We start from the raw sequence: 21,376 nt of genomic DNA on the forward strand, positions 1-21,376 counted from the left end.
CTCAGGTTTAGGGTGGTCCAAGCAGTCCAAGGCTCCCTCGTGGGGAAGAGGCGGAGGAGGGGAAAGTGTTGGTGGTTAACAGGCGTGCAACACCCATAGGATCAAAGGGCTTCAGCCCCCTCCTGCTCCCCCCCCCCCCCATTGTGTGTGCCAGCTGGGCTGAAACTGCTTCCCGGGCACACACACAGACAGTTTTTGAGCTTATTGGAGCCCCACCCGAGTACTTCACAGGTCTTTAAAAGACCATGTACGTGTTAACGAGGCTTTGTTGTTTTTTCACCCCTTCATCTCCACTCTGCCTATTGCTGGAAGAATCCCCATTCACCCCCCGAAATGTTTAATAGACCCCCCCCCCACCCAAACCTGGCTCTAGTTGTGCCTCTGGTGGATGAAGTAGTAAACACATGTTCACAACTCAAAATTAGTACAGTAGCAACAATAAATCATTGTCCAGCCAAATACTCACTGCTAGGGGAAAAGAGAAGTATTTTATTACAACACAAAGGAAAAACACAACATTCACAAACAACTACAAAGTCTACGTTCATGCTGCTTAACTCCAGGTGATGGCAGTAGTCTTTTACCACTATGAGGGTAGCGAGTTTGGTGCACCTTCCAGTCCAACAGGACCCCAATCTGTGAGACAGGTGTTGTAAGCAGTGCTTGCACTAGCCTCTTCCATTTCCCTGGTACATTCAGTGTTAGTGAGCCCTTCATTGGTACAGTTGGGCACTCAGGGCACGGGTGCAGGTCCATCACCATGCAGAGGACTTTTCCGTCCCAACACAGAACATTCAGTGCAGAATCGTTGCATGGATTCAGGATACGTGCATTGTTTGCATAGTGATACCTGCAAAATCAGAGCAATTACCACGGACCCCTGTCTAGGAATGCTGGATCGCACGCAGATTACTGCGCGGTACCTGTAAACAATTGCGCTGCACAAACGCAGGGGAAATACTTGAAAAATTATCATTGTAAAATGTGTAGAGATAACATACAATACCGGTGCCGTGCAAGCAGAAAATGTGAAATGCCACTACAACGCATGCTTGCTACAACTACCGAACAGGAATATATAGGAACTACAGGAATGGAAGAATGCAAACAATGCAAACAAATACAGCCAGCATGGGTTCCTGAAACGCTGGTTGCAGGGTCTCCCTGGCATTGCCAGCAGGCAGCGCTCGAGCGTCGAAGCACAGGGGCTGGTGGCGTCCCCTCGGTTGCCCAGGGAAACGGCCGGGGTGGGCGCGAGGCTGTTTGTCTGGGAAGAGGAGCCGCGGACTCAGCACGTGCCGCTCGGTCCCGGGACAGGCGCGAGGCGAGGCGGACAGCGCGAGGCAGGAGCGCAAGGAGCGGGTCCGGCCACAGCCGGCTGCGCAGGCTGGAGGAGTAACGGGGGCTGCGCAGAAAGCGCACGCTGGACACGCACCACGAGGAGCACGGGCGCAGTGTGCGTTTCACGCGCAAACTGGGCACGGGTCGGGCAGGGGTGACAGCTGTGACAGACCACGCAGCGGAAGCACGGACAGGTGCACTGATACACGGCTCCACAAAAGGTGCCCGCTCTCTGGCCAGAGGAAGGGAGGGCACCTGTGCACACCTGGCTTTTGTTCGGTTTTTGTGGCATCCTTTGTTTCTTCGCTCGTCCTTGGAGTTGGCACGAGCGCTGGGATTGGCAGCAGGATGGGCAGAGTGTGAGGCGCCTCTGCGGGCCGGTGTTTCACCGCTGGATTTGGCACCTGCAGCCCGGGGCTGAGCAGCAGCAAGGACCCCACCCTCCGCCGGTGCGCGCGGCATGAAGCCCACTGAGGGGGTCCGCTGCAGCCTGGAGCTCCTGCTCTTCCTGGCTCTGGGAGGTAAGTGGCACCGACCCCGCGGCATGGTAGCTGCCAGGCGCCACCTTTAGAGTGTACTTCCTGCCGGCGGCGCACGAGGGGCCACCGCCATGGGAATGCGGCTCAGGGTGGGTTTTTACATAAAGTGCATTCATTGCATGGCCCTGTCAGCGTGTCTCGGAAGCAAAGATGTCCCTTTTCCACTAATATTTCTGGTCTGAATCTTGGGTGCCCAGGAGCCGCCACATGCTCAAATCTGGGGTGTAGCGCGCTGTTCTCACTTCTAGGTGCCGTGGAGCGTCTGTGCTGCCGCCCCTGTCCTGTCTGCTTGTCAACTCTGCTCCTTAGTGTTGAGAAACTTCTGACTACAGCATGGCGCGGCGCTTGGTCGTAAGTGACATCCTCCGCTGTAACTAACCCCTGTGAGCTGGACCGGCGCTTGGTCGTAAGTGACATCCTCCGCTGTAACTAACCCCTGTGAGCTGGACATCCTCCGCTGTAACTAACATCCTCCGCTGTAACTAACCCCTGTGAGCTGGACATCCTCCGCTGTAACTAACCCCTGTGAGCTGGACATCCTCCGCTGTAACTAACCCCTGTGAGCTGGACATCCTCCGCTGTAACTAACCCCTGTGAGCTGGACATCCTTCGCTGTAACTAACCCCTGTGAGCTGGACATGCTCCGCTGTAACTAACCCTGTGTCCTGGGAATCTGCTCCCACCCCTGTGCGCTGGGCATCTGCTCTGACCCCTTTTTGATGGGTATCTGCTCTGACCCCTCTGAGCTGTGCGCTGTGCGCTGGGCACCTGCTGCGACTCCTGTGAGCCGAGCATCGGCTCTGACTCCTCTGTGCTGAGTGTCTGCTCCGACCCTTGTGCTCTGGGCATCTGCTTTGACCCATGTGTTCTGGACATTTGCTCTGACCCCTGTGCGCTGGGCATCTGCTCTGACCCCTGTGCGCTGGGCATCTACTCTGACCTCTGTGTGCTGTATATCAGCTCTGACACTTCTGTGCTGGGCATCTGCTCTGACCCCTCTGCGCTGAGTATTTGCTCTGACCACTCTCGGCTGGGTATTTGCTCTGTGCGCTGGGCATCTACTAGTCTGACCCCTCTGCGCTGAGTATTTGCTCTGACCACTCTCGGCTGGGTATTTGCTCTGACCCTTATGCACTGGGCATCTGCTCTGACCCCTGTGCGCTGGGCATCTACTCTGACCTCTGTGCGCTGTATATCAGCTCTTAAACTTCTGTGCTGGGTATCTGCTCTGACCCCTCTGTGCTGAGTATTTGCTCTGACCACTCTCGGCTGGGTATTTGCTCTGACCCCTGTGCGCTGGGCATCTACTAGTCTGACTCCTCTGTGCTGAGTATTTGCACTGACCACTCTGTGCTGGGTATTTGTTCTGATTACTCTGTGCTGGGTATTTGCTCTGACCCTCATGCGCTGGGCATCTGCTCCGACCCCTCTGTGCTGGGCATTTTCTCTGCTGTAATCTTGAATGATCCTCTGAGTTCACCCATAGGTGCTGCCCTATTTTGACTCCTGTGTGTTGGTAGCTTGAGCTAGGGTGGCCTCTATGTGCTAGGTACCTGCTCTGAACCCTGTGCGCTGGGCATCTGCTCTGAACCCTGTGCGCTGGGCATCTGCTCTGACCCCTTTGTGCTGGGCATCTTTTCTTACTCTTATACGCTGGACATTTGCTGCGACTCCTATGTTTTGTGAATTTGCTCTGCTGTAATCTTGAATGATCCTCTTTGTTCACCCGTATGTCCGCTCTATTTTGACTACTGTGTTGGCAGCTTGCGCTACTGTGGCCTCTATGTGCTGGGCATCTGCTCCGACCGCCGTGTGCTGGTCTTCTTCTCCTACCGGGGGCTGGGACCTGCCCTTACCCTTGTGCTTTGGGCATCTACTGCTACCCCTCTATGCTGGGTTTCTGCCCTGACCCCTGTGCGCTGGGCATCTGCTCTGATCCCTGTGTGCTGGGTATCTGCTCTGACCCCTGTGTGCTGAGCATCTGCTCTGACCCCTGTGCGCTGAGCATCTGCTCTGACCCCTGTGCGCTGAGCATCTGCTCTGACCCCTGTGCGCTGAGCATCTGCTCTGACACCTGTGTGCTGGGTATCTGCTTTGACCCCTGTGTGCTGGGTATCTGCTCTGACCCCTGTGCGCTGAGCAGCTGCTCTGACTCCTATGTGTTCGGCATTTGCTCTGCTGTAATCTTGAATAATCCTCTGTGTTCACCCGTATGTGCGCCCTATTTTGACTACCGTGTTGGCAGCTTGAGCTACTGTGGCCTCTATGTGCTGGGGGTCTACTCTGACCGCCATTTGCTGGACACCTGCTCCAGCCCCGGGGGCAGGAGCTGCTCTCTGGAGTGGAGCTCCATCTTCAGGCCCACAGGTGTGTTATCTTTTACCCGAGATGCCCTAGCGTGGTACTCTTAGCTTGAGTTGAGACACCTTGAGAGCACACTCGTTGGCTCGAGACGCCTTGGTGTGGCATTCCGTAGCCCAAGACCCATTACCTTTATCTCAGGATCTTCTAGTGTGTAAGTTATTGGCATGGGACACCCAGATCTGGCACTCCTGGAGTGGAGACGCTCAGGTACGGCACTCTTTGGTTGATGGTACATTGTGTGGTATCAGTCTTAGGCCCTCTTGACAGTCCCAGGGCCCGAGACCTCTTGGTACGGTAATCTCTAGCTTGCCACTCTATTCTGTTGCAGTCCCTCACTCAAGATTCGCTGGTCAGACATTCTTTGACTCAAGATTTCCTGGTGTGTTTCTTCATGTCTTAAGATTCCTGCTGTGTCTCTTCATGTCTTAAGATACCTGGTGTGGACCTCCGTGCCTCAATCTCTTTTTATAACCTCAAACCTCATACTCTCATGGTGTGGTGATCCTTGCCTCAAAACCCCCAATCCTGTCCCCCCCTTGGCTCTGGATCCCCAGTGGAAGCACGCTGGCTTGTGCCCCCTATGGTGGCACCCCATGGCTCGAGGCCACCTGATATGACATTTCTGGGAAGGAGAGTGCCTACGGTGGCATGCCTTGGCTGGAGGCCTCTTGATGTGGCACTCGTTTAGGGGACCCCCTCCAGGCACTCCCTGGCTCAAGGTGTGTCAATCTTTAGCTGAAGACCCTCTACTGTGCCAATCCTAGACTCGGGCCCACAAGTATGCGACCGCCTCGTTTGAGTCCTCTTGGTTCAGCAATACGTGACTCCAGATGCCCGATGTGGTGTCCTGTCATTTGAGGACCCCTATTATAGAATTCTTTCTTTTGAGACCCATAGCAGAGCTCAGAGTGACTCAAGATGGTCTTCTACACCCCACCCCTTGAGGTATCCCCTGTGTGAAGATCTTGTGTGGTCTTCCTTGTTCCAGATGCAGATTTGTACAAAAGACTGTAAAGCACTGCATAGGGCCAAAGGGACAGATACAGTCAAGGAGTGACTGGTGAGCCCCTAGTTTGACACTCCTCGGATTCTCATACCCTAGGATGCCGCTGCCTTACTCAGGACAACTTAGTGTAGCATCATTGGCTCGAGGGACTAGTATGTCACTCTGTGGAACTGAAAACTGAAACTTAGGTTTCACAACCTTTGTGGAGCACCTCAAGGCAGGGCTCCTTATAGTATGATATATGCATACCAGGAAGTGGTTACAGGAGACGCGCTGAGACACCGCCCTGAACTCTCCGTAAAAAAACACAATCCTGATCCCTTCGGATAATGATAGCGGATCGTTCCGCTTTTGAGCCTTAAATGCTCACACCCCTTTCCACATGACGGAGGGATGGAGGATGATCGACATGTGTCTTTTCCCCTTAATCCCGCTATCTTGAATGACGAGATACGGACAGCGGAGTGATTACCTTTTAACCAACCATTCAATGCTACAGATTGTCCACGGACCACATCTTTTTGGCCGCACTTGACAACACCCGCCCCGCCAATAAACAGGAATCAGCCCCTGCCCCACCCCCCTCTTCACGTCCTGACGAAGACCCGTGCAGTAAGGATCTACTATCCTACAACTTCTGGGTCGAAACGTAGACTGCTATCTACACCATCAACTCCTAACAATAGCATGATTTATACAGCTGATTAGGATTATGTTTGCTATGAAAATGCTCTAATTTATGCTCATTCTTTGTTTGGCCTCTCTTGTGGGGACCAATCAGCATTTATCAACTGTATTCGTGAATCTGTATGTATGTTAGCAATTTATGACTAGTGATTTACAACTATCTTACATTCTTCCTTTCCCTTCCTTGTGTGGGCGTATTGAATTTTGTAAATGTTTTGATACATATCTACTAACCATTGAATGGTAATAAGTGTGCATTGAAAATAAAAACACTGCACATGTTTATTGTTTGGATTAAATTTCTATCAATAGTGTTTAAATTTTTCATAAATAATTTTGTGTCCGGTCTGGGACCCCTATGCATATATCGATTACTTACCCAGGTCCCACTGACTATATGGGTCTAACCCAATTACCTACAACATCCTTATAGTATGAGGCCTCCCAAGCACGCGCCAACTCCCTCACAACTACCACTAGCGCTTGGTCTCCACTACTTCTTGGCGCTCAGACCATTGTAAGCTAACACACTGGGCCGCTTAAGATAACAGCCCTGCATGGCATCCAAAGGGCCTGGGCACTCTCTCCTGGCACCCACCTCACGAGCCGTGGCAGATTTAAGCTCCACACCTGCCTGAATGACAGTATTTGCGCCCAGACTCGGGTGCAAAAAGTTGCATCTATGAGCCCAGGAGCGGGCGGTATTACCTCGACATTTCCATCAACAGACAATTGCTAACGTGAGAACATGCAAATTAATGTTGGGCTGGGTGTTGGTGCAAAATGGCTGAGTAACAGCAGAAATGTATGTAATGCGACTATGGTGCAACCGGCCCTCACACAAGAGACTGTCCGTGAGAGTCCACTCACAGGGGTGCAGATGACAGTTGCAGGCTGCTTCCACTTAAATGGAGCGCTGCGCCTCTTCTGGGTACAGGCATACTCTGTTGCCATCTTCCCTGCTTCCGGATTGACTTCGTAAAGCCAGTTTGACTCGGTAAAGTCTAGCAGAGAGAACCCTGCCCCTCCCCCTCCCCAGCGCATCACAGTGGAGCGCGTTAGATTTAGGGCACCGTTCACATGCCTAATAATAACACTGCACAGTGCTGCCGAGTCAGCAGTTACCAATACATCCCCCCATCCTTTTACCTCAAACCAGCAGCCAGCCCTTGATCTTCTCCTTTCATCCACTATTGGTCAGAGTTGAATAGTCAGTGGAAGGAGTTGTTGCTGGCCCATGCACCTTTGTTTTGCAGGACGATCCAAAAATCTAAAGTCTAAGTACCAGCAGCAGTGCTCCAGGGAAAGACATTGGAACTTGAATGATAGAAAGGCGCAAATGTTCACAGAGTAAACCCAAAATGTATTGTTCTACTAATGGGCTTTGTGGCAGAAGAAGTGTAGAAGAAAACATGCCTGCAGCCGCCATTGTTCATAAGAATCTGATTGTCGAGTGTAACAAAAGTAACTGATGTCATAAAGAGATCAGTCATGAAAAACCCTAAGAAAGTGGTGGTAAGAAAACCTGGATGAAACATTAAGTGAGAGCGGTATAAAGTAAAGTAAATTGATACTTGTATAGCGCACTACTCACCCGCAAGGGTCTCAAGGCGCTTGTACGAATACCGCTGTGGAACCCATCCTGGCTTTCCCTGTGAGGTGTCCACTCCTGGGCACCCCCAAGGTGGAGGCCAGGCATCCTTAGCGTTGTGGGGGCCGTTGTGGAGATTAAGCAAGCTATTGCCCAGAGTTGCAGAGTGGGACTACATGATTGGAATAGGCACCGAGGCGAGAATTATCAGGTCCGTGGAATTTTGAGCCCAAGACCCGCCGAGGTGGGAAATTGAACCCTTGTCCCGGGCTAGACCTCTGCATCAGGGTCTGCCGCTCTAACCATTGAGCCACACTTCTCCACTCTGAGTGCCCGCCCCATTGATGGTTGAAGAGGAAGTGATCCAACATCCATGTTATACTATTAACACTTGCTCAAAAGTTCTCTTTATTTCCTACTGCAATAATGGAACTGCCATGTTGGGTTGGGAAGCCCTGCCTAGGAAATGGGGCAAATGACATGTCCTGCGGATGATCAATCCTCTTCTCCTCCCATCCACTGATACCCAGTGCCAGTTAATTGACTAGAGGCTTCTTGAACTGCTGAAACTTTTGCCTCTATCAGAAGCCAGTCGAGCTGATCAGGCATCTGTGAAGCAGAAGCCGTCCAGATCTCCTCACGTGTCCCATAGCGATACTCTTGAAGCCCTGACATAGAACATTGTTAGGTGCTTTTCGTTAAAATAGACATATCACATGCATAAAAATAGGAGATTGCAAAAGAAAACTAGCAGCCTATACTGATTATGGCATACTCGCCCCGTCTAACCCTGAGACCTCTTTTCCAAAACTTCTGAGAGCAATTTCTTCATACGCAGAGGTCTCTGTATACAAACTTAACACTATATTTAGAGTCTGCTGTACAGAATTCAGTTTCCAAACTGGGTGAATAATATACCTGCCATATTACAAATGCCATGGGGTATAATGCTCTTGTTATATGGCGGACGGGTCATCTGCCACGTATTTGACACAGTATCCTGCCCTTCTAACTCTAAAAAAGAGCCCTACATTTAAAATGTGAAGAACTGTCCATTAATGGTTTTTGTAGTCATGCCTAGATGGAGGGGCTGAGATGGGTGTGGCATTTAAGCATGACTCCCTCGGACATTGAAACTCGAAGAGAGCAGAACATACTTGGTAATTTATTGACGATATAAATTATAATCTGAGAATGGACCCATAAAAAGCATCACATAGTGGCAGAGTCTATCTTTGCTCCATTAGTAAATTATTCAACATGGATGACCCTTGTTTCTCCAGATAGTCTTTCAATAAATTGACCTCAAAGTTTCTATAGACCATGGTTTAGAAAAGTATGTTTACTTGTGAAAACTGGAGGTTTCAACAAGCCTTATTTAAAAAATGTATATGTATATTCAATTGGCATTTCTAGCTATAAAGTGGTGGCGACGTGTTCGCACGTGGTGGAAGGCCTTTTGCAAAGGTTAACTCATGGCTCATGTTTCAGTTGCTTATTTCTGTATTTGGATGTTAAACTGGTGAGATGAAATCTTTGCTCAGTATGCCATGTGTAAAAATGACATAATAATGAAGTAGGAATATAAAAATGTGCCACAATATTCCCTATCATTTTGTAGACCCTACACCAGAATTTGGTGCTATCCTGCCGCATATAAATAAGGATTCCGACAATTACAAAAACACGTGTCACCTTATCCTGCGATTCAGTGCCCTGTTTCGTAGAACGTTTTTACATGCGTTTCTCATTCAATGATGCATTCATGCAGCCCTTATTTTCCCCGGACCCTTTTAACCCTTGCGAGGCTGCATTTTGTGTTGAGGCGTGCACCATGATACCTGGACTGCTAGTACATGTTGTTCGGCTGCTTTGAACGCATTTCGTTTCTGTGTTGCTTTCCTTCCACAGCTTCCCCCACCCTCCACTTCCTTTTGAAATGCATACTCTTTTCCAAGTGTGCTTCTATTTCTGTTCACCGCGTGCCTGAGCGCTTCACAGAAACATGGAACCGGTTGAAGTTATCGGAGTTGGTATGCAACGTTTACAACAAACTTTTTACAACGCACTACCATTACAACGCAGGTATTACCACGCATACCAATACAACGCATTGCGCTGGCGGGCGCTCTAGGATAGGGAATAAGTTTAATTTTCTATCCAACACCTTCCCTAGTGTCCACGGGGACTGGAGTTGGAATAGAAAATTATACTTACCACTATCCAGCACCTCTAAGCGCTAAGCGTTGTAAGTATGCGTGGTAAAAACCGCGTTGTAAAGGTATGCGTGGTAAAAGTATGCGTTGTAACGTCATACATCCATCGGAGTTGCATGTTGTTCCCGAATGTACAACTGCATGCAGAACATTGTTATTACATTCTTTAATATACCAGCAGGCCCACTTTGGGGTCCTTCCCCCTCTCAGAATGTCCATTATTGTATTGTATTGTATTGTAATTGCATTTGTATAGCGCTTATCTGACGAGGCGTCAAAGCGCTTTTTCGGCGAGTAGCACGCTACTCTGGGACCCATGGAGGATTAGTGTTGAATTAGTATAGTGAAACATGCAAGTACATTTTAAGCGGTGGGTATGTTAGTCAGTTATTTGGATTCGGAAGGATAGCAGAAGGATAGAAGAGGTAAAAAGGTTTGTATTTATATAGCTCTTCTTACCCCTGATGGGGTGTTGAAGCGCTTTTTTTAGCGAGTAGCACGCTTCTCTGGAAACCCATAAAGGATTAGTGGTGAACTAGTATGGTGAAATATGAAAGTAATATGAGTGGTGGATATTAGTCAGTTATTTGGAGTGAGAAGGGTTGGGGAGGGGTAAGAAAGGAAAAAGGTTTGCATTTATATAGCGTATGTAACCCTGATGGGATGTTGAAATGCTTTGTTGGCGATTAGCATGTTACTCTGGAACCCATAAAGGATTAGTGGTGAATTAGTATAGTGGAATATGGAATTACCTGTTGTGTGGAGATGGCAAAACCTTAACAGGTCGGGAAGATTGGTGAAAGGCACCATGCACTAATAGGTGCACACACAACCTCCTCCTGCCGCGTTCACACGCGTGCATATAGTCACATGCATGTTTGTGTATGCCTTTTTTGTCCCGCTTTTGTACCCCACGGAAACAACAGATTTCAACCCTAGCGGGATGCCCTTGATTGTATGGAAAAGTTAGATATTTCCTGGTACCGGGCAGGCACCCCTCTCTCGTGTCCTTTGGCATCTATAAAAAGACACACTTCTCGAACACCTCTGTCACACCTTACTTTTTGGGGGAAATCAGTACAGATGTGTTATCTTCCATCGACACTTCTGCTCGCCACTTTTTAGCACTGTATATATTTTCAGCATGTGATCAAAGCTATTTTCATCTGTTTCATTTCCTCGGGTTGCGGGTAACTGTATCTTGGAGACGTAGGGCTGCGTAATTTTCAGTGACCATCAACTCTTAGGGGACACCCAGGGTGCCCATCTCTGACCTCCAGGAATCCTCCCTTCTCTTTGCTCCCGATACATCTGTGTGGAAACTCCATAATTCACTCAACAATTGCCACTTTCCCTTATAAACAAAATGGAAGATCTTGGTTCAATATGGAGAATTGGGGTGCAAACGGAATAGCCATCAGATCAAGGTGAGGTCCTTTTAGCTCTACATTAATGTTTTTAATAGTCCTGAAAACACAGTAACTTAAAACAAATTGCACAGTGTTGTGTCGTTGATTCACAGATCCTTGTGCAGTTGCGTTTGGTTCCCTGCTCATTAATCACGAGGTTGATTAGGTGCAGAACAATATAAACTGAAGATGTTTGTCAGAGTCGAATCTGACAATCAGAAAATTATTTGTTGACAGAGTTCCAAAAATATACCAACTTTATGTATGATGCTGAGCTCTGAATTAGCAAGCGACAGCCAGCCGTGTTTTCTGATGCCTTGTGGTCTCCATCGCTGATGCTGAAATTAGGACTTTGAATCGAACCGCTCTATTCTGGTCTCTTCTGTGTTCACCCAGTCTTTGATGATTCCAACAAAAACGAGTAAAGTGAAACCTATCATTTGCCCTGGACGGTCTGATCACAGCTAAATGTTTATCATGTCTGCATAATGCAATTTTGCATAGAGGAAACCTAGATGGAAATTCCTCGCATTATGTACAGATATATTGAGAAACTGGCATGGCATCGATGCATCTGTGAGGAACACCTCTGAGCAAGTGGCACATTGATGCCCAATGGGAGTCTTCCTTGCCCTTCTCATAAGGCCAGGTCCGGCTCTCTGCCCCCACTTGGGCCCATATTCTTTCAGGAGTCTCTACAAGAATGCTGATGGATCCCAGATGCATGACTGTTTCTAAGAGAAAGACATATATGATTTATATTTAGCACACATTTCTATAGGTTCTTCACCGTATAGAGATGGATCAGCAAAGCAATTACGCAAATATGTCATACAGGATCTGCTACTTTGTGTCTTTGTGCTGTTCATCCAACAAACGAGCTGGGATGGTTGGTTATGGAGTAATCCATTAATTTGAGCATCGTTTACTGAGTCTTTGATGTAGAACAGAGCTAGCTCTGAGAAGTAGCACAACACTTAGGGCCTGATTCTGATGCGGGTTGGAAAGCTTCCGAACCAAATCGGTTTGGAAATGGTTTCCAACCCACTCGGATCTATAGAGTCCGACCGACGGAGTACGATGCATCCGGATGCTTCCAGATACGATTTGGTTGGACTCCCATTGACTTCAATGGGAGTATATGTTCCTAACCGCATCATAATTGGACCCTGGGTCGGGAAGACACGTTCCCAATCCGATGTGGAAGGAGAAAATGCCATTAGGAGACCTTCCTAACTGCATCAGAATCAGGCCCTAGGTGGGAATGCTTTCCTAACCGCATCAGAATCAGCCCCTTATTAGAGAACATATTGTAGTCTAAGAAGAGACCCGCACATCTGAGGTGCTGCACGTAGAACACTAAGGGCCTGGTTTAGAGTTGGGTATTAATGGAATCCCTTTGATAACAGGCAGGAGCAGAGTCAATTAGTGAGCAACAAATCAGTTGTTTTTCCCACCAAGGTGGCATGGAGGGGTAAGGTTGATGTGACAGAATTAAGAAAAGAATGGTATTCGGGAGTCGAGAGAAAATTTGCCTGGCATTGGGTACTTCACTAAAGAATGCTTGCCCCCCCTTGGCAATATTAGTTTATTGAGATAGTTATGTTTAGAGACACTCATCAATGGACAACATTTGCAAAATGCATAGACTAAACTCCAAAAAGTGATAGTAAATTAATTTTTACTTATTCATTATCATGCTTTCAAAATGGGCTTGTAGAGAACAGCCGACATACGTTTTGTGGTTTCATACTATCCAACTTTTGCCAAGCCCTATTGCTATATCAAGTTTCTAAAGGACATAAGGCAACTGGGTCCCTTTATCAATAATAAAATCATGTGATAGTTTTGGGGTTGGAGATTGCGCGATTCTCTCTAGCGTCTTTGAATTGATTGACTAGAAAGAAGGTGCTGTAAATGATAAAGTAGCCCATGATATGACGTCAGTAATCCGCCATGTTTCATGTGCATGTAGTTGCTGCTCATTCTCAGATCGCATTTCCATTGCCTTTTGTTCTGGGCTTCCTAGAGGTGAAACTGCAACTGATACTGTGCCTGGACCTTCACAGATGAGCAGTTTGCCTTTCATATAGACCTCTTTTGTGTACCTTTATCGATTACCTGGTAGTGTGAATTTGTTGTGGATCAGAAGACAAAGTCAATGGAGTTGTCTTTTGGCGGGTTTGATGTGTTTGAATTTCCTCTGACTGGTGACGAGGCTGCACTTGTAAAGTTATATCTCTGCAAATACATGACCTCTAAGGAATTACTGGCACATGGTACCACTTATGTAAAGGAAGGCTGTCCAGTTATGTAAGAGAGCATGGTAAGAGGTGCTCAGAGTGACACTGACACTGAGGAGCAGTTTTTAGTACAGAGAAACGTCTCCTTGAACCTGTGCCAAAAAGAAGGGTGTCACCATATGGATACATTTAGGATTTAGAACCCTTGTAGAAAGTGATCCTGTGAACGTGCATGAATATAACAAGTAGGAAGAGAGGCTCAGGAGATGAGCAAGGGAAGAGCCTGCAAACTGGGCCTAGAGCAGGGGTGTCCACAGTAGATTCAGGATAGGCGGATTCATACGTGATTTCCTGAATACATTGGAAGTGACACGATTTCACCGGATGGCTGTGAAAGGAGGCTGGCGATTCACCGCGTAATACCCAACATAGTCTGTTCCCGGAATGGGACAGTGATCTAGAACCTTTGCATATGGAATAAACACGTTTATGCAGACTCTGCAGTAAAGTTTAAAGCTGTTGAGAATGTGCCGTTCGACTTGAGCTCGCATCATATGGACTTCAGTTTGCGGAGTGTGTTGGCTATATTTGTTTGCCTTGAAGAAGCCCGCAAGGGTGAAACGCGTTGGCTGTTGTATGTTCAATAAAGAATAAAAGGATCTACAAAACCTACAAGTGAAAGACTCAACATTTCTGTCATCGTTTTCGTGCATTATTTGTGGGATCTGCACCCTACGAACTTCTCTTCTTGTAACAACGCCTCTCCCATTCTCTGTATTGCTATGTTGTGTTTGAAACCATAGTAGGTGGCTGGTTTCGGGAGGTGGGCATTGGTTGTTAGGCAGTACACAGAATAAGATGTGTAGTTTGTGCAGCAAGACAAACTCTGCCAGCGTTCGTTGTATGTAGTAAAGTGATTTCCAGGATATCTGATTTTCAGAATATCTACATCAGACATGGTTCCATACAGTGAATCAAAATGGAATTCATTATAGGTAAAGGTCTATAGCTTAGTCAATCAAACTATTGACAGAAGCAATTCTAGGTCTGAAAAACTTAAGTGTGACCCCCCACTTGATTGACCAAAATTATAACCCATAAACCAATTGTGTAAAGCCAAAATATTCAAAATTCATGTCATTTTATTTAGTGATGATATTTTCAATATTTTCTTTGTTTTTGATTCTATATTTAAATTACATAGTATATATCATGATTAAGGATTCATATAAAAAATTGATATTCAATCAAACATTCATTATACAAAAAATAGAAGACAGTACAAACAAAACATAGACAGAAGTTGATGGAGCAAAGCGGTAGATTGGACTACGCGAGTTTTGGCGTTATCGCATTCCTCAGGTCACCGTCTTATTGCACTGAAAACTGATCGAAAATGTGAATGTCTAATCCAGATATCAGGTACTGATGAAATGACAGTCAACGGCATGTAAAAAGATATGAGTCTCCCAAGAAATTGTGGGTAGGTCACTATGTGTGAGCAGGATTCAACATGGAGTGGTGATGAATAAACCAGGTACGATAAAGATATGGAAGCTATCGGGGTACAGACGTCTTAAAGATAGACTTGGGCGTGAGTGATAATCATTTCAATTGGAGTAGCTCAGTAAGCTTCTTATGTTTTTACGAGAAACTTCAAAGAGTTGGTGCCCTTTAACAACGGAAGGTAATCTCGTTGTATTGGATAGAATCAGATGTGGATCTCATCCAGGGACATCCAAACGTTCCGCTCCACAATATCCGGTAAGTGCGAAATAACGTCTCCCCGATATAAAGAATCCGCGTGTTGATGAGAGGTTCCGATACGTGCCGGCTGGATGCGTATTATGGGTCGACCTCCATGGAATTCATACGTAGAAAGTCATTGGGTATTTTGAAAATCGGTCACAGATCTAGCCCGCCGGGACCCACTTTGGACCCCCCCTGGTTTGGAGATAGCCACAGCAAATGACATAAGACAGTATGTTAAAGAACATGCCACGCTGTAGGTATTTGTGCTTTTTGTGCCACCATTAGTATTACAGACAGGGCGGATTTTAACGGTGGTGCCTTGTGTAACCATTTTTTGGCACCCCCCCAATGACCTATTTATCTCACTACCATGTCCTACAGTGCCCCTCATCTCCCCATAGCCCCTCCCTCACAAACTTTTCATTTGTTTTTAAACGCTAGTTGGGATTGGTTTTACTAATAAGGATCTATTTTTACCCAAATGAACCCTTTTCAGCAACATTAGAAATAGTTAATGAAAGACTGGGGGGAAAAAACATAGAGTCCTGACCTTTCATAGCTCACTGGGCTATATTATGATTGTAACTTACAAACTGCAAGAAATAAAAGGATCTCTGTAAGAAAAGCAGTATCCCACTGAGCTATCCACATAAAGTACAGTTAACAGCATGGTACCCATTCTTTCTCTGCTGTGATCTCTCTCCAGAAGGAGCAATAATCACCAGTTATCTTGACATTTTTATTGTTGCCTGAAATGTGATGGGCGCACAGAAAACTCTGTAGCAGGTGCTTGTAAACCTATAGGTATCTCTAAACACAGTACTCCAAGGTTAGAGCCAGGTGCAGCTGCACCTGTCGCACTGTCCTAAAGCTGGCCCAGATTCCAGAACAGGCCGCAGGTACTTGTCCGGACCCTTCTGGAGAGGGATCCCTTAAGCATACATTTTACGCCAGCAGGGTCTCAAGGGGGTGTTCTCTCATTGGCACAGTCATCTCTTTATGCAAACTAGAGGAAACTTTCACCATTGCGTCCAGGCCCTTTAGCAGATGTAAGGGAAGGGTCAGAACCAGGGCTTTAAGTGGACTGGGTCTCACCGGGTCTGAGCACCAGCAGTTTTTTAAAGGCAGTCTCGAAACGGGTCTCTGTTGATCTCTGTTTTGTGCCCTGGCTGAGGCGGTCCACTTTTTTCTGGACTGCTATGACAGCAGGCACATTGATGTGCGCTGCTCAAACTCAGGAGCAGCAACATTATGGTAGTGTCAGCAGGGCTTTAAGAGGAAGCATTTTCAGTATTATATACTATGAAGCCATAGTTGCTGCTTGTTTATCTTATGCAACTAACAACCATTGACAAAGCCAATAGTCCTGGCTTGTTGTAGGCATGGTGTTACTTGTTGTATCATATATGTGGATGCAATGACAGAAACAGCAAAACACAAGTCCGGTGGCACACTATGCTAAGCACAGATTTTTAGCTTAAATCTGTTTAAGCCACACCCTTAATTACATTGCCCCCCTCCAGTTTTTCATCCCACTTAAAGCCCTGGGCAGAACTAAGGTGGATTGATAGTGTCTCTCCTTGGGAGAGGTTCAGGGGGTTCCAACCAACTAAAGCCAAACCTGCTGTAGCAGTCACGCCCGCTTCAGGTTGAATAGAGGGGAGGAGAGTCGTGTTTACTCTGCGGAAGAACACTTTATGCTGGAACTGTTCCTGCTCACTTCATGCCTGCGAGGGCAGCCAGCACTTCCGAGCTTCGGTCTCCTGAATCAGTCAGTTTAGCTAATCCTATTCCACGTGTATCTCGAATTGTCATTCCGGCACACCTGAGGCGTGTTTTAATGGCCCACTAAAAAGCTCCCTGTGGTGTGTGGAGAGTGACGTCGAGCGCAGCGCGCGCTGGCAGCCGTCTCGGGCGTTCACCGGGGATTCGCTGTGCGTGCAACAATGCTCTCGGGCGTAGGGACTAATTAGCGTGTTTAATTTGTGGCTCGCCCTCAAGGATGTGGTTTTATATGAATGAATGCATCTTTACATGTCCTGCTGAGTAAACGAGGTACCTTCAGTGGAACCCACTTAATTAAATGTACCACCTACTTGTTCTAAGTCTGAGCTACTTGTGTGAACACATTATGTATAATATGTCTGCGCTTTTCCCTTAATGCAAGGGAAGGCTGTCCAGTTATGTAAGAGCGGTCCATTACCTGGGCGGCTGAATAACTCATGCCTCTCATATGATAAACATTTTTACGAATTGGACTTTCTCGGTCACACGCCCGCTCTCCTTTCCTTAGGGTGAAAACTAACCATAAGACATGGGTTTGAATCCATGCACCTCGGAGTGTTTAAAATGTTTCTCTACCCTTCGCCACATGCGCATTCACAATAGGACAAACATTGTTGAGGACGCCCTACAGGAGATATGTTTAGTGTTTTTTTATCATGTCTGGGCCTCTCAATACACTCACATGCTTCCAAATGTCTGATTCTCTGACCAGAGACATTCCTCACTTCCTGTTGGAACTGGTGCTTTCTGGTTGGCTGAGGTGAGGCTCTAGGCACAATAAATACACTGAGCGCCGCAAAGAAGACTACACACATGATGTTTGAATATAACGTTTGTATTCAACACACACAGTAATCAACACAACATGAACATCATGTATTTCTGGGCATGTACTAGGCCCAACCGTGTTGAAGAGTATGCACATTTGGGAAAGATCCTAATCTTCTCCCCCACCAGCACCCTTATACCGTGCAACACGTCAACCCAAGGCCCACCCTAGCAATTCTTATAACTCAATACCACGCTGTTATAGGGTGCACTCCAAGTCACAACGATATCGGAAATATGTACATACAGTTTTCAGAGCGGAAGCAGGCTGAGGGCAGTAGTCAGTCGTTCACTCAAAAAGGTTTCCAGAAGGGCCTTCTGGCACCAGCCCAGCTCTGCAAATTACAGGGATGGAGTCATGCAGTCTCTTGACCCAATTCTTGTCACTCTTGGAAGCATTCCTTCAGCCCAGTCAATCACTTTTACTACCCAGACCTGAGCCGGGCAATATTACCTGGCAACATGATGTCTTCAGAGGCCGGATGAGGAGAGGGCAGTTGGTCCACTGCACTGAGGGCAAAAAAAGGAAACAATGAATGGAGAATGAAGCAGGGGAGTCTCTCGGAAGAAAGCGAGACCCGTCAGGTACACGTTGATCAGAGTTGCACCCAGGCAATTCGGGCACAACGTCTGGTGCGTGGTGATACGAGTCTCACCAGACGATTTTGGCTACCCACAATGAAAAGTCGCACTATCAGTAGCTCCCTGGAAAGGAGCCACTTCACCTGGTGCGTGTTGATACGAGTTGCACTAGACTGTTCTGATCACACACAACAATGAGTTGCATATTCCGTACCTCCCTGGAAATGAGGCACAACGTCCAGTGCGTGTTGATTAGGGTCTCACCAGACAATCCTTGTCACACACAACGAAAAGTTAAAAGTCCGTACCTCCCTGGAAATGAGGCACAATGCCTGGTGCATGTTGATAATGGTCACACCAGGCAATTCTGGTCCCACACACAGGCACAAGTTTAGCAATGTCACATGAGATAGAATAAAGCACTAGTACAGTTACGCCCCACCTCTGAGAGTCCCAACCTGTGAATCGAACACTGCACGCAAAGAGCATGCTGTCAACTAGCCGCACAAGAGAGATGCAGCACGATCAACAAAGCGGGCCCCGTTGGATCCCTCATCCAGTGAATCCGCTCACCACCAACAAAATGCTTATGCATGTCTAGGTCCCCACGATGCAGGGGCCACACGCCTTAGATGTGGGCGAGACGTCTGAGGCTCTACACAATGCAATCTGGTCTCCAGGCACAATTTGTAGTTCCAAGCTCACGCCACGCTACCAGTTGTGATCCAGCAGACGATGTTTGTACTTAAAAGGGCACTGCTCTGCAGGGGTCACAAGTAGACAGTGTGGGTCTCTTGTAGGACGTCTTTGATGACCCTGAGACCTCCAGAAGAATGGGGGGTCAAGTCAACAAATCCTTGGAGAGCACACTTCAGGTTGCCGACTGTAGCAGGTAGTCAGCCCAGACCAGTCACTATTCAGAAAGGGCACATGGTCCCTTTCAATAGCAGTATTCCTACTTTTGCACAAACACATTTCTCTGGCAGTATGCACTACACAGAAAGGTTTTTTAGTCCAGCATCCCCACAAGTGTATCTCCTTCCTGCTGAAGTATGGCACCAATAGTTATACTGTAGTGTGCCTTCGAAGTGGGAGTGGGTCAGAGGGTATCCCTTCGAGCCACAGATGTCTCTTCTAAATTTCAGTTCTGTCAGCCCTGAGACAACAGAATGCAATTCTTAACTTTAGTGGGGCCATGATCTGGGGGGTCAAGTGGCAAAATCTCTTCCTCCTGTCTATCCAGCCAGGCCCTCAAATGGCAGAGGTCTGTCGTTCCAGTTGCATATCCAGTGTTTTGTATCTGTCGCTGGGGAATGCCCAGACATGCTCTGCCAGCCTCCAGTGTGGGATGGAGTCTAACTAAAAAGCACTCAAAGACTCTTAGAGCAGAGAAATGCCCACTTTCTAGAAGTATACAACCAAAAACAAGACCTGGAATCCTATTTCTTTGAAAAAATTAATTTAATTAACCACACTCTATACTTTTTGTGGTAGGGTTATTTATTTACCCTGTTTTTTCAGTACTTTTGTTTCTTATTTTGATAAGGAAGTTCTCTCCTTTCTAGGATCACACATATATCAAAAACACAATTTCAACAACATTAAACATTAATGACATTGACATTTTTTGACAACATACACCATTTATGGCAATTTACTATCATCATTTATAAACCATATGCCAAGGACAGTGAAACAATTATGACGCCCTACAAATATATATCACATATATGCGCCTCATCCTGCTAGGGCATATATGTATGTACAAAACGTTCTGATTTAATCAATTCACTTATCCTGATTTATAAGTCAACTATTTGACATCATAAATCTATGATGTCAAATAGTTGACTTATAAATCGGGATAAGTGAATTGATTAAATCAGAACTTTTTGTACATACATATATGCCCTAGCAGGATGAGGCGCATGTTTGTATGTGTATATATATATGTGATATATATTTGTAGGGCGTCATAATTGTTTCACTGTCCTTGGCATATGGTTTATAAATGATGATAGTAAATGTATGTTGTCAAAAAATGTCAATGTCATTAATGTTTAATGTTGTTGAAATTGTGTTTTTATATATGTGTTATCCTAGAAAGGAGAGAACTTACTTATCAAAATAGGAAACAAAAGTACTGAAAAAACAGGGTAAATATTAACCCTACCACAAAAGTATATAGTGTGGTTAATTAAATAAATTTTTTCAAAGAAATAGGATTCCAGGTCTTGTTTTTGGTTGTATACTTATAAATGGCCCTACCTGGGTCCTGCTTGTCGGGCCTAACCCCTATCTTGGTTCACTTTCTAGAAGTGGCATTTATAAGCTAGTAATGACAAAATCACCTTTACCATAGGAAAAGGTTTGTCATTTGGAATTCAATGCTAGGAAACATTATGAGGCTACCCCACTGCAACTAAAGTAATTTTAATCATTTCCCGATGTTAGCCTAGGGGAAGAGCAAACCTCATAGGTAGTGAGTACACAAATGGGTATTCCTCACTCCCCGTCAGGGAACACACATGTGTACCTGCCTGCCCCTTCACCTACCACTCGCTTCACCCCTTAAGATGCACCACATGGGTGCTCTAGCGGTAGGGAAAAGTCCTCTTAGAAATAGCTACTGATTTAGAAAGGCCAGCCTGAGCATAAGTGCATTTGCGCACGCACATACCTGCAGTGGCAGGATGGGCACATGTTTAAAAGTACCATAGGTGCCAGTGCATACACCGGCCTGCAATGGCAGGCTGGACACATGTTTAAAACCACCGTAGGTGCCAGTGCGCAGACACCAGTTTGCAATGGCAGGCCTGACACTTATTTAAAATCACTATAGGTGCAATTGCGCCTACACCAGCTTGAAATGGCAGACTGGACATATGGTTTAAATCACCATAGGTGCAAATGCGCACCCGCCAGCCTGCAATGGCAGGCTGGTGGCATGTTTTACAAATATCAGGTAAGCGCTACTTCCTAACATTGGGGGGGAGGGTGCGCATACCCTCACACTGCATCTACAGTGGGAAA

At 46.6% G+C, this 21,376-nt stretch overlaps 1 protein-coding gene across 1 annotated transcript in view; it reads left to right on the top strand.

Moving 5' to 3' along the window:
• Positions 1-633: 633 nt before the first annotated feature.
• Positions 634-21,376, top strand: part of IGSF11 (immunoglobulin superfamily member 11) — a 640,837-nt gene continuing 620,094 nt past the window's right edge. The window contains exon 1 of the mRNA XM_078655922.1: positions 634-1,862. Within this exon, the coding sequence (XP_078512048.1) occupies positions 1,802-1,862 (61 nt within the window). The 5' untranslated portion in view covers positions 634-1,801. The remainder of the gene's footprint in view (positions 1,863-21,376) is intronic.

Source organism: Lissotriton helveticus, chromosome 8 (genome assembly GCF_964261635.1).
Source record: "Lissotriton helveticus chromosome 8, aLisHel1.1, whole genome shotgun sequence".
In the NCBI taxonomy this organism is placed as follows: Eukaryota; Metazoa; Chordata; class Amphibia; order Caudata; family Salamandridae; genus Lissotriton; species Lissotriton helveticus.